The sequence below is a fragment of the Dendrobates tinctorius genome, unplaced genomic scaffold (assembly GCF_039654945.1).
Source record: "Dendrobates tinctorius isolate UK_male_01 unplaced genomic scaffold, ASM3965494v1 ptg000093l, whole genome shotgun sequence".
Taxonomy (NCBI): Eukaryota; Metazoa; Chordata; class Amphibia; order Anura; family Dendrobatidae; genus Dendrobates; species Dendrobates tinctorius.
Genome location: NW_027361761.1, coordinates 15,827,695 through 15,841,533, shown reverse-complemented (window position 1 = coordinate 15,841,533; position 13,839 = coordinate 15,827,695). Strand labels below are relative to the sequence as shown.

At 47.6% G+C, this 13,839-nt stretch overlaps 1 protein-coding gene across 2 annotated transcripts in view; it reads right to left on the bottom strand.

Moving 5' to 3' along the window:
- Window positions 1-13,839, bottom strand: part of LOC141098578 (cytochrome P450 2C5-like) — a 60,089-nt gene that overhangs the window by 33,227 nt on the left and 13,023 nt on the right. For both annotated transcript variants that reach the window (XM_073586483.1, XM_073586482.1), the window contains one exon: window positions 11,474-11,672. In XM_073586483.1, the coding sequence (XP_073442584.1) occupies window positions 11,474-11,653 (180 nt within the window). In that variant the 5' untranslated portion in view covers window positions 11,654-11,672. The remainder of the gene's footprint in view (window positions 1-11,473; window positions 11,673-13,839) is intronic.

Here is a 13,839-nt window from a genome sequence, read left to right as displayed (position 1 = left end):
ACTCTCGCCACCAGGGAGATTCCCGCTACAGTGGAGGAACTTATCACTGTCTCCACTGGTATAGACCTTCGCTTTGCAGAGCGAAGGTTGGAGCGGTCCAAGTGTAGGCAGAGGTTTAGGTTGGCACCCAGTTTTGCTAAACCTCTGCAATCTCCTGATCAGGCGTCCGAGCATCAGGGGGCTTCCCATGAGGGATCCAGGCCCCGGTCCACTCGAGCTCCTGTCATCTGTCATGGTTGCCGGCAGTCCGGTCACTTTGCCAACTGGTGCCCACAGCGGCTGGGAAAACGCTCGTCCCTAGTGGCCGTAGGAGGAGGCTCACTAGAATCCGCGGCATTTTCCTCCAAGTTGTCCTTTAAGGGGACTCTTCAGTTTGGTTCTTTCACTCTGGCGGTGGAGGTTTGTGTGGATTCCGGAGCCGAGGGCAATTTTATGTCATCTGCCTTCTCTCAACGGCACGCAATACCACTGGTTATGATGTACAAGCCAGTCACCGTCAGAGTAGTGAACGGGGCGACTCTGCCCTCACAGATTACCCACCAAACCACTCCACTGATACTCTCGGTGACTCCATCTCATCAGGAGACATAGACCAGGTCCTTCTCTGGGTTCCCTGGTTGTGGTATCACTCTCCCCATATAGAGTGGTCCTCTTGGTTGGAGTAAGTCATGTGAGGGTAGATGTCTGAGGGAGTGCGTCCAGGTTGCCTCTACCGAAGTCCCTGCAGATCTATCCACGCTCCCCATACACTATCGACAGTATGCAGATGTGTTCTCCAAAAAGGCGGCGGAGACACTTCCACCACACCGCCCCTAAGCCTGTCCAATTGACCTTTTGCCTGGTGCAGAGCCTCCCTGGGGTCGAGTCTATCCCCTATCTCTCCCGGAGACAGAGGCCATGTCTCAATACATCAGGGAGAATCTGGCAAGAGGGTTCATTAGAAAGTCAGTGTCACCAGCGGGGGCGGGATTCTTCTTGCCCAGAAGAAGAGTGGGGAACTACGTCCTTGCATCGATTACAGGGGTCTTAACGCCATCGCTGTAAAGAATAACTATCCTCTGCCCTTGATATCAGAGCTGTTTGGTAGGCTACGGGGAGCGAGAGTGTTTACCAAACTTGATCTGTGGGGGTCTTACAACCTAATTCGCATCCGTGATAGGGACGAATGGAAGATGGCATTTAACACCAGGGATGGGCACTATGAATACCTGGTGATGCCCTTCGGGTTCTGTAATGCCCTCGCCGTCTTCCAGGACTTTGTGAATGATATCTTCCGGGATATGCTTGCCACTTCAGTGGTAGTCTATCTGGATGATATCCTCATCTACTCTCCAGATATTGACTCCGACCAGAGAGATGTTTGCAAAGTTTTTGACCTCGTGCTGGCAAACTGCCTCTATGCCAAGTTGGAGAAGTGTGTGTTTGAGCAGGAGTCCTTGCCTTTCCTGGGGTGTATCATCTCCGCCTAGAGTTTGGCCATGGATCCTGCCAAGCTACAGGCAGTGATGGATTGGCAGGAACCCCATTCTCTCAAAGCAGTGCAGCCCTTTATGGGGTTCATAAATTACTATCGCCAATTCATGCCCCACTTCTCGACTTTGATAGCGCCCTTGGTAGTCCTCACCAAGAAGGGTGCAAACCCTAAGTTGTGGTCGGAACCTGTCTCCAAGGCCTTCTCCTCTATTAAATCCCATTTCGCTAGAGTTCCCATCCTACATCACCCTGATGTGGATAAACCCTTCATTCTGGAGGTAGATGCCTCTTCCGTCGGTGCTGGAGCAGTCCTGTTCCAGAAGGACTCGCAAGGTCGGAAGCACCCATGCTTCTTCTTCTCCAAGACCTTCACATCGGTGGAGAGGAATTATTCCATCGGGGACAGGGAGTTGCTGGCAATGAAGTTGGCCTTTTCAGAATGGAGACACCTCCTGGAGTGTGCTCGCCACCCTTTCCAGGTGTTCACCGATGACAAGAACTTGGTCTATTTACAAATAGCCCAGCAGCTGAATTCTCACCAGGCCAGATGGTCCTTGTTCTTCTCCCGATTCCACTTCACCCTGCATTTTCTCTTCGGGGAGAAGAACGTCCGGGCCGATGCTCTCTCCCGCTCCATGGACTCATCGGAGGAGGAGCCTCGGCTGATAGTCCCATCTGAGAGCCTGAGGACCGTGGCTCCGGTCGCTCTTGAGTCTGTACCCCCGGACAATACTTTTGTCCCTGCCCGTCTGCGACCGGAGGTCCTCTCTTGGGCTCATTCGTCCAGGGTGAGTGAACATTTTGGGACCAAACGGACCTCAGAGCTTCTGGCGAGGACGTACTGGTGGCCACATATGGCCCGTGATGTCAGGGACTATATTCTGGTGTGCGTCTCTTGCGCCCAGAATCGGTCCTCTCGGCAGCGGCCCGCTGGGCTACTCTACCCCATGCTGGTAGCGGACATGCCCTGGGAAATGTTCAGTATGGACTTTGTGGTGGGACTGTCCAAGTCGAGTGGCAGCAACATCATTTGGGTTGTCACCGATCATTTCTCCAAGATGGTGCATCTGGTACCACTCTCTCGGCTACCTTCTGCACGGGGCCTGGCAGCGTTGTTTATTAAGCACGATTTCCACCTGCATGGCATGCCAGACAAGATTGTCAGCAACCGGGGTCCTCAGCTTGCGTCTCGGTTCTGGAGAGAGTTATGTTCCCAGCTCAGCATTGAGCTAAATCTCTCCTTAGCCTATCATCCCGAGACAAACGGGTTGGTAGAGAGAGCCAACCAGTCCCTGGTCACATATCTACGACGTTTTGTCTCGGCCAGGCAGGATGACTGGGCATCCTTGCTGCCATGGGCAGAGTTCACTTTGAACAACGCTTTAGCCGACTCCACTGGTCAGACCCCATTCCTCCTAAATTATGGCCAGCATCTGCGCATCCCTGTGCCCATGCCTGTGTCATCCACTGACTCTAGGGTGGCAGACTGGGCGGTGGAGGCACGTGACATTTGGGATCGCAGTCAGGTTGCTATCCGGGCCTCCAAGGAGAGAATGAGGACCTCCGCTGACGCACACCGGCGCCCTGCTCCAACCCTTGCCCCTGATGATTTAGGGTGTGTGCACATGCTGCGGATTCTGCTGCGATTCCGCAGTGGATTTGGCCACGGCGGGTCTGCAGCAGTTTTTGCTGCGGTGTACAGTATCATTATTCCCTATGGGAATAAAAAACCGCAGTGTAGATGGTGCATTTTTTCCGCACGGTTTTTCTGCAGTTTTGAAACCGCAGAAAGAATTGACATGTCAATTCTTTCCGTGGAATCCGCAGCGGTTTGCCAACTCCAGGTAAAACCGCAGGTCTTTTGACCTGCAGATTTTACAAAATCCATGCGGCCAAATCTGCACCCCATTCCACAGCGTGTGCACATAGCCTATGTGTGGCTCTCTGCCCGAAACATCAGGTTGTGGGTTGAGTCCGCTAAGTACGCACCTCGCTACATTGGTCCCTTCAAGGTCCTTGAGCAGATCAACCCTGTGGTCTACAGTCTGGCCCTTCCACCACACTTGGCTACTCTGACACGTTCCACGTGTCCCTCCTTAAGCCTGTTCACATGTCCCGGTTCTCCGAGTCATCTGCCGGGACATCAGACCTGTCTTTGGACGAGTTTGAGGTCAATGCTATCGTGGGATGCAAGGTGATGTGGTGTAAAAAGTTTTATTTGGTGGATTGGAAGGGTCATGGTCCAGAGGCTCAGACCAGGGAGCCAGTGGGGAACATCCATGCTCTGCTCCTTACTGTGGCATTTGAGCATGGCGAGGCTCAGAGACGGGGAGGGGCCCTAGGGGGGGTGACGCTAGGCATCGTGTTCCGTTCGCTGCACAGCAGGAATCCCGAGACTTGCATTCGGCGGTCTCCCATTCCTCTCTGGCCGCACAGGAGGTTGCTCAGCAGACTTGTCGATCCAGGCGCTCTGCTCAGACCAGCTCTGTAGGGTTGGTTGCTGCTGCCACCTCTGGTCCAGCTATAGCAACACATGCTGGTCAGCAGCAAGCTACTCCAGGGACTAAGTCCTCCTTTCGGTCCACTGAGCATGCCCGTGGGACGATCTCTCATTGGAGATCGGAGGTCACATGCTCAGGTCCTTTTCCAGCTCGGATTGGACCATTAGAAAGGTCAGGAAGGTCCCAAAAGGACGCAGCTATAAAAGGTTCGCATGGCCGCTCGGCCATGCGCTAGTAAGTATAGACAAAGTTTAGACCATGTGGAGTAAGTGTTGTATGCAAGTATGAATGTCTCTGGTGAGCGACTCATTGGAAACCCCTACCCTTGGTACGCATGTGTTGTGCAGCCTAGCCTGTCAAGTGCCCAGGTCTAGGTGTAGGTAGAGGCTGAGTCAGAGACTAGCATCCGTGTCCACTGGTGGCTCTGCACGCCACGGTGCACGTGCTCGACACCCCTCCATGGACAGTGACGATAGTGGTGTCCTCAGGTCCGACGCCACATGCTCAGAAGATCTAGAGGGACTCTGACCCCGTGTCCTTGGGGCAGAGTTCCGTGACCACATTCTGAGCGCCCCCATGCCGAGCTCTGTGAGTGATAACAGACTCCGGCATTTAAGTTTCGTGGTACTGCGGCTCTGTGACAGGGCCGCAGCTATAATGAGGCAAGTTGAGCGAGGTGCTGAAGTGGAAGGCAGCAGGGGGCGGCATTATGTGTGCCTCTACCCACATTACCTACAATTTAGCCTCTGCGCGCTGGTGCTGCGGTCGTGCAAGAGGCTGTAATTGATGAGATCACAGGAGGGAAGGAGTAAGGGCCCCCTGATCATGTGACCCATGACTCCTCCCCTCCTGTGACCTCATCACAGGTCCTGTAGTCACTCCTCTCCTCATCTGTAGCGTCTTCAATCCGGATATCATGTGACCCTGACTCCTCCCCTCCTATGACCTCATCACAGGTCCTGTGCGCATCAGCCCTTGTTTTATGCAGGACTCTGCTGTCTGTGCTGGCTGTCATCGTCCTGGATGAGGGAAGATTATTTGTGGGGTCAGGGGGGTTTACAGGGTGTACGGAGCAGAGCTGCAAGTGTACGAGGTGTACGGAGCAGAGATGTGTACGAAGTGGAGCTGTGTGTGTGTACGAGGTGTACGGAGCAGAGATGTGTACAGAGTGGAGCTGTGTGTGTACGAGGTGTGCGGAGCAGAGCCACGAATGTGTGAGGTGTACCGAGCAGAGCTGAAAGTGTACGAGGTGTATGGAGCGGTGTGTGTACATGGAGTGGAGCTGTGTGTGTACGAGGTGTTCGGAGCAGAGCTGCAAGTGTGTGAGGTATACGGAGCGGAGCTGTGTGTGTACGAGGTGTAAGGAGCAGAGCCGCGTGTGTACGAGGTGTAAGGAGCAGAGCCGCATGTGTACGAGGTGTAAGAAGCAGAGCCACGTGTGTACGAGGTGTAAGGAGCAGAGCCGCGTGTGTACGAGGTGTAAGGAGCAGAGCCGCATGTGTACGAGGTGTAAGAAGCAGAGCCACGTGTGTACGAGGTGTAAGGAGCAGAGCCGCGTGTGTACGAGGTGTAAGGAGCAGAGCCGCATGTGTACGAGGTGTAAGAAGCAGAGCCACGTGTGTACGAGGTGTAAGGAGCAGAGCCATGTGTGTACGAGGTGTAAGGAGCAGAGCCGTGTGTGTATGAGGTGTAAGGACTAGAGCAGAGTGTGTACGATGGGTAAGGAGCAGAGCTGCGTGTGTACGAGGTGTAAGGAGCAGAGCCCCATGTGTACGAGGTGTAAGGAGCAGAGCTGCGTGTGTACGAGGTGTAAGGAGCAGAGCTGCGTGTGTACGAGGTGTAAGGAGCAGAGCCACGTGTGTATGAGGTGTAAGGAGCAGAGCCGCGTGTGTACGAGGTGTAAGGAGCAGAGCCCCATGTGTACGAGGTGTAAGGAGCAGAGCTGCGTGTGTACGAGGTGTAAGGAGCAGAGCCACGTGTGTATGAGGTGTAAGGAGCAGAGCCGCGTGTGTACGAGGTGTAAGGAGCAGAGCCGCGTGTGTACGAGGTGTAAGGAGCAGAGTCGCGTGTGTACAAGGTGTAAGGAGCAGAGCCGTGTGTGTACGAGGTGTAAGGAGCAGAGCCGCGTGTGTACGAGGTGAACAGAGCGAAGCCATGTGTGTACAAGGTGTAAGGAGCAGAGCCGCATGTGTACGTGGACCGAGGTGCACGGAGCAGAGCTGCACATGTATGAGGTGTACGGAGCAGAGCCGCACGTGTGTGAGGTGTACGCAGTGGAGCCGTGTGTGTGTACGAGGTGTAAGGAGCAGAATCTTGAGTGTGTGAAGTGTACCGAGCGGTGCCTCGAGTATATGAGTTGTACGGAGCGGAGCAGCGTGTGTACGAGGTGTAAGGAGCGGAGCCGCGTGTGTACGAGGTGTAAGGAGCAGAGCCGCGTGTGTACGAGGTGTAAGGACCGGAGCCGCGTGTGTACGAGGTGTAAGGAGCGGAGCCGCGTGTGTACGAGGTTTAAGGAGCGGAGCCGCGTGTGTACGAGGTGTACGGAGTGGAGACGTGTGTGTGTACGGAGCGGAGCCGTGTGTATGTACAAGGTGTAGAGCAGTGTGTGTACGAGGTTTAAGGAGCAGAGCCGCGTGTGTACGAGGTGTAAGGAGCGGAGCCGCATGTGTACAAGGTGTAAGGAGCGGAGCCGCGTGTGTACGAGGTGTAAGGAGTGGAGCCGCGTGTGTACGAGGTGTAAGGAGCGGAGCCGCGTGTGTACGAGGTGTACGGAGTGGAGCCGTGTGTGTGTACGAAGCGGAGCCGTGTGTATGTACAAGGTGTACGGAGCGGAGCCGCACGTGTGGAAGGTGCACAGAACAGAGCTGCACGTGTACGAGGTGTACGTTGTAGAGATGTGTACGGAGTGGAGCTGTGTGTGTGTACAGAGCTGTGTGTGTACACGGAGCGGAGCCGTGTGTGTGTATGAGGTGTACGGAGCAAAGCCGCGAGTGTGTGGGTTGTGCGGGGCTGTGTGTGTGCGAGGTGTACAGGAGGTGGGGAGCATTCATACCTCCCAGCGGGACAGTCCCGATTTTGATAGAGATTCTGCCCCACTGTCCCAGCTGGGAGCTTACTTTTCCCACGGATGCCTGAGTTCACGGCGGAGCCCCAAGGAGCACTTTTAAAGTTGCAAGTGACGTTCCACCCGAAGGGACGTGCTAGAAGCTGACTGGAAATGAGGTAATTTCCGGAGGAAATTGTAACGGAACCATGGAGGCCCTTCAGGGAATGCTTCAGATCCATCACTGTATCCTCCCCCAACAGCGCGGACATCAAGATTTCTGTGGACTCGGGATGCCGGCCATGTGAGCAGATCATGATATGTCCTGCATCAGGAGGCTCAGGTGGGCACTTCAGTGACATAATATTTGGGGCCCATTATACTGTATGAAGCAATATATGGTGCCCATTATACTGTATGCAGTAATATATGGTGCTCATAATACTGTATGAAGTAATATATGGTGCTCATTACACTGTATGAAGTAATATATGGGGCCCATTATACTGTATGAAGTAATATATGGGGCCCATTATACTGTAAGAAGTAATATATGGGGCCCATTATGCTGTGTGACATAATATTTGGGGCCCATTATACTGTATACAGTAATATATGGGGCTCATTATACTGTATGAAGTAATATATGGTGCCCATTATGCTGTATGAAGTAATATACAGTTGTGGCCAAAAGTATTAACACCCCTGCAATTCTCTCAGATAATACTCAGTTTCTTCCTGAAAATGATTGCAAACACAAATTCTTTGGTATTATTATCTTCATTTAATTTGTCTTAAATGAAAAAACACAAAAGAGAATGAAGCAAAAAGCAAAACATTGATCATTTCACACAAAACTCCAAAAATGGGCCAGACAAAAGTGTTGGCACCCTTAGCCTAATACTTGGTTGCACAACCATTAGCCAAAATAACTGTGACCAACCGCTTCCGGTAACCATCAATGAGTTTCTTACAATGCTCTGCTGGAATATTAGACCATTCTTCTTTGGCAAACTGCTCCAGGTCCCTGATATTTGAAGGGTGCCTTCTCCAAACTGCCATTTTTAGATCTCTCCACAGGTGTTCTATGGGATTCAGGTCTGAACTCATCATTGCTGGCCACCTTAGAAGTCTCCAGTGCTTTCTCTCAAACCATTTTCTAGTGCTTTTTGGAGTGTGTTTTGGGTCATTGTCCTGCTGGAAGACCCATGACCACTGAGAGAGACCCAACTTTCTCACACTGGGCCCTACATTATGCTGCAAAATTTGTTGGTAGTATTCAGACTTCATAAGCCATGCACACGGCCAAGCAGTCCAGTGCCAGAGGCAGCAAGGCAACCCCAAAACATAAGGGAACCTCCGCCATGTTTGACTGTAGGGACCGTGTTCTTTTCTTTGAATGCCTCTTTTTTTCTCCTGTAAACTCTAAGTTGATGCCTTTGCCCAAAAAGCTCTACTTTTGTCTCATCTGACCAGAGAACATTCTTCCAAAACGTTTAAGGCTTTTTCAGGTAAGTTTTGGCAAACTCCAGCCTGGCTTTTTTATGTCTCGGGGTAAGAAGTGGGGTCTTCCTGGGTCTCCTACCATACAGTCCCTGTTCATTCAGACGCCGACGGATAGTACGGGTTGACACTGTTGTACCCTCGGACTGCAGGGCAGCTTGAACTTGTTTGGATGTTAGTCGAGGTTCTTTATCCAACATCCGCACAATCTTGCGTTGAAATCTCTTGTCAATTTTTCTTTTCCGTCCACATCTAGGGAGGTTAGCCACAGTGCCATGGGCTTTACACTTCTTGATGACACTGCGCACGGTAGACACAGGAACATTCAGGTCTTTGGAGATGGACTTGTAGCCTTGAGATTGCTCATGCTTCCTCACAATTTGGTTTCTCAAATCCTCAGACAGTTCTTTGGTCTTCTTTCTTTTCTCCATGCTCAATGTGGTACACACAAGGACACAGGACAGAGGTTGCGTCAACTTTAATCCATGTCCACTGGCTGCAAGTGTGATTTAGTTATTGCCAACACCTGTTAGGTGCCACAGGTAAGTTACAGGTGCTGTTAGTTACACAAATTAGAGAAGCATCACATGATTTTACGAACAGTGCCAATACTTTTGTCCACTCTCTTTTTTATGTTTGGTGTGGAATTATATCCAATTTGGCATTAGGACAATTCTTTTTGTGTTTTTTCATTTAAGACAAATTAAATGAAGATAATAATACCAAAGAATTTGTGTTTGCAATCATTTTCAGGAAGAAACTGAGTATTATCTGACAGAATTGCAGGGGTGTCAATACTTTTGGCCACAACTGTATGGTGCCCATTGTACTGTATGCAGTAATATACGGTGCCCATTATGCTGTACAAAGTAATATATGGTGCCCATTATGCTGTATGAAGTAATATATAGTGTCCATTATACTGTATGAAGTAATATATGGTGCCCATTATACTGTATGAAGTAATATATGGTGCCCATTATGCTGTATGAAGTAATATATGGGGCCCATTATACTGTATGAAGTAATATGGGGCCCATTACACTGTATGAAGTAATATATGGTGCCCATTATACTGTATGAAGTAATATATGGTGCCCATTATACTGTATGAAGTAATATATGGGGCCCATTATACTGTATGAAGTTATATATGGGGCCCATTATGCTGTATGAAGTAATATATGGGGCCCATTATTCTGTAAGAAGTAATATATGGGGCCCATTATGCTGTATGAAGTAATATATGGTGCCCATTATACTGTATGAAGTAATATATGGGGTCCATTATACCGTATGAAGTAATATATGGTGCACATTATGCTGTATGAAGTCATATATGGGGCCCATTATGCTGTATGCAGTAATATATGGGGCCCATTATGCTGTATGCAGTAGTATATGGGGCCCGTTATACTGTATTAAGTCATATATGGGGCCCATTATACTGTATGAAGTAATATATGGGGCCCATTATACTAGATGAAGTAATATATGGGGCCCATTATACTGTATGAAGTCATATATGGGGCCTATTATGCTGTATGAAGTAATATATGGGGCCCATTATACTGTATCAAGTAATATATGGTGCCTATTATGCTGTATGAAGTAATATATGGGGCCCATTATACTGGATGAAGTAATATATTGGGCCTATTATACTATATGAAGTCATATATGGGGCCCATTATACTGTATGAAGTAATATATGGTTCCTGTTATGCTGTATGAAGTAATATATAGGGCCCATTATACTGGATGAAGTAATATATTGGGCCTATTATACTGTATGAAGTCATATTTGGGGCCCAATATACTGTATGCAGTAATATATGGGGCCCATAATACTGTATGGAGCATTATGTGGGGATAGGGGATGACTTTCTGTTTGTTGTGGATCTGACCGCTGGGACCCCCATGATCCTGAGAAACACAGCTTTGAAGAGCAACATGTAAATGGAGCTGTGGTCAGTCATACGCACTGTGGTGCCATTCACATGTGACTCTTCAAATAACTCCTTAAAGAGAGTGATGAGGGGACAACAAAGTATAGCAAAAATTCACTGATCGGGGTGAGGAGTGCTATAGTTTGTGGGCTGGTGGGGTTTGTGTGGCAGGGCTTCATTTCTGTCCCAGTCTGGCCCTGTATGATAAAATGAAAACCTGGCACTCAACTTAATGCTTGGTGAGGCAGTTTATTGTAGTACCAGAAAACGTTTCGGTCAATATAGACCTTCATCAGTTACGTGCTAGTATGTTTGAAAGTAGCTTGAAGGAGGGCGCTTTTTATGTTATTCACTGATAACGCCAGTAATCAAATGGTCAGAATGCTGCTGTAATGCAGGATAATCTTAATAGTTGAAAATATCAGAGCAGCCTGGTCCTCCTGGACGTGGGTAAACACCATTTGTCCAGGAGGACCAGGCTGCGCTGATATTACTTCATACAGCATAATAGGAACCATATATTACAGCAGCATTCTGACCATTTGATTCACCCATGCTCTGTGACGTAACAGAGTCCGCTCCTGTTCACACAGGATGGCGTTAACCCACGTGTGACCTTTTGTGTACCGCCATATACATCCGCCATTACTAAGCAACACTTTACCACCTCTGCACGGTGGACCCCGGGCTGCGAGCGCACCTTACTATCATTATATTATTTGGTGCGTTCTGCCAGCCCGTAACACCGTGACGTGGTGGAGTGGCTTCGTATACATTTTTTGCAAAAAACGCATCAACTAAATACTCTGTTTTTGTTATGATCTTTTACTAGCACTTGCTGCTTACTGTTACATATGTTTTACAACAGAGTATTCATGCATGTTTGTCATACTGTGTGTTTTTCTGTGTCTCTATATACAGTATGTAGCTTGTTCCTTGAGCCATCTTGTAGGCAGAGCAGAATAATTCAAGATGATAATAATGTCATAAAATCAGAATGTTACCTGATGCAATGTCTGATATGGTCTATTCCGGTCTAGAATATGCAAGTTGCCAATGATTGGTAGCGGTCGCGGTCCGGGTGGAAAATTATAAGGATTTCTTTGCCACCCATAGAAAATAAGGGCAATGAAAAGAGTCAGAATGACAGACCAAACCAATGTGATGGAATCCGAGACATCCATGGCACCAGGAAAAGTTTATCTGAAAAGACAAATATAAACATGATCGAGTACGTAGCCAACAGTATTTGCTGAATGTATTATATACAGCTCTGGCAAAAATTAAGAGACCACCACATCAAAACCCTGTCATGGGCAGCCCATTCTCCAGACCTGAACCCCATTTTAAACCTCTGGAATGTAATCAAGAGGATGAAGGATAGTCACAAGCCATCAAACAAAGAACTGCTCACATTTTTGTGCCAGAAGCAGTGTGAAAGACTGGTGACAAGCATGCCAAGACACATGAAAGCTGTGATTAAAAATCATGGTTATTCCACAAAATATTGATTTCTGAACTCTTCCTGAGTTAAAACATTAGTATTGTTGTTTCTAAATAATTATGAACTTGTTTTCTTTGTATTATTTGAGGTCTGAAAGCACTAGATTCTTTTTTTTTTAATTTTGGCCATTTTTCTTTGTCAGAAAAAAATGCAAAATTTATTGCTTGGAAATTCGGAGCCATGTTGTCAGAAGTTTATAGACTAAAAGAACAATTTACATTTTATTCAAAAATATACCTATAAAGAGAAAAATCAGACAAACTTAACATTTAACCTGACGAAACCGTGTGTTGTGGCGGTGAAACGTGCGTCGAGGTGCTTTTTCGCAGGTGGCTACCCCATTTAGCATCATGACTGCAGGTAAATACCATTGATACATTGTCTCAGCAGTTATGGGTGTAGGATTATTCAAGGGATATTGAGGATATTGTTTATTGATGGCACTTTATACTATTATGCTTAACGCCACAGTCATCTGTTTATTTAGATAGGTGGCGTTTTACTAGTACTATCTTTCCCTTTGTATGCTTACCAGGCAGCTTAGGTATTTATGCATTTGACTTTCTGGCACATACCTTTGCATATATTAATCCATTTTTGGGTTACACCCCCTGTGTGCTTATTTGATAATTGGTCCCTACTAATTGGTATTCTATTGTAATGTGTTATGTGCAGCTTTTAATGTGATATAATAAAATTTGTATTTTTTATACTTTTTTCAAATTTTGATCTTTGTCCTTCATTCACTCTTTTTAGTAATTGAATCTTGTGAAGGGATCCTAGTTGTCTTTGAGGATTTTTCTATGCTTTAAACTTAACATTTGAAAGTGGTCTCTTAATTTTTGCCAGCGCTGTATAATCGACAACAACAGCATAATTTTGGATGCTCATAGAACTGTATTCTGTACAGATGACACTTTGCAAAGGTCTTAACGCTAATGGCGACAGATGCTGAAATTTACTAAGCTGGAGCCAGGTAAAAAGGGTTATCAGTGAGCAAATAGATTTGAAGCAAATTAAATTAGGTGCAAATTTAACTTAGAATTCAGGTTCCACATTTTTATTTTTTACATGTTGTTCACCAGCAATCAGGGCACATTCAATTTGCATTGATTACATTTGATGCAAATTAAATTTACAGGTTGAATTCAAATTAGTCTTCTGAGTTTGTATTTTGCCAGTTTGCTGATCTCTAACAAGGACAGGCGCGCCGCACAATCTGAAACTGGAGACACTTCAATTCTCAGTGTTCTCAATGGCGCTTCATCAGCCACTTAGCGGAAGCTTTTGGCAGAGCCCAAGCAAGGGGTAGGTATCACTTAGTGGGGGGCTGCACTTTTCTTACGGCAATGAATAACTTTAGGGAGGCTGTGATTGAGTGGGTTTGCTCACAAAAGAGTGGAGTACAAGACAGGAGATCACTGGCCGATGAATGCTTTCCCTGTCAGACTAATGGTTTGGATCAGTATGGTCTGCACTTCTGTTGTCCTTCATGGCCCTCCTGTGAGGAGGACGTGAAGATAGAGCCAGGCTGACACCGGCCAAACTAAGCTGCAAAACAAGCTGTACTCTAAATAGCTGCATACGCTCTTTTGGTTGATAATATAGTGGGAGTGGATCCCGTCCAAGCTGCAACAGCTTTTTCCTGCTCTTTTTGGCAGTCCGGGAAGAGAAGGAAGCAACAAGTGAAGAGGTTTGCTGGAACGGTACCACTGAGGAAGCTGCTGCTGAATTTTATGAAAAAAAATAACAATAATCTTGTTTGGCACTAAAAATTTTCCAAGTAACAAAAAGAGCTCTGTTGATCCATTACAAAGATATGAAAAACACAAGATTTAAAAAAAAGGACATCCTGCAAAAATCCTA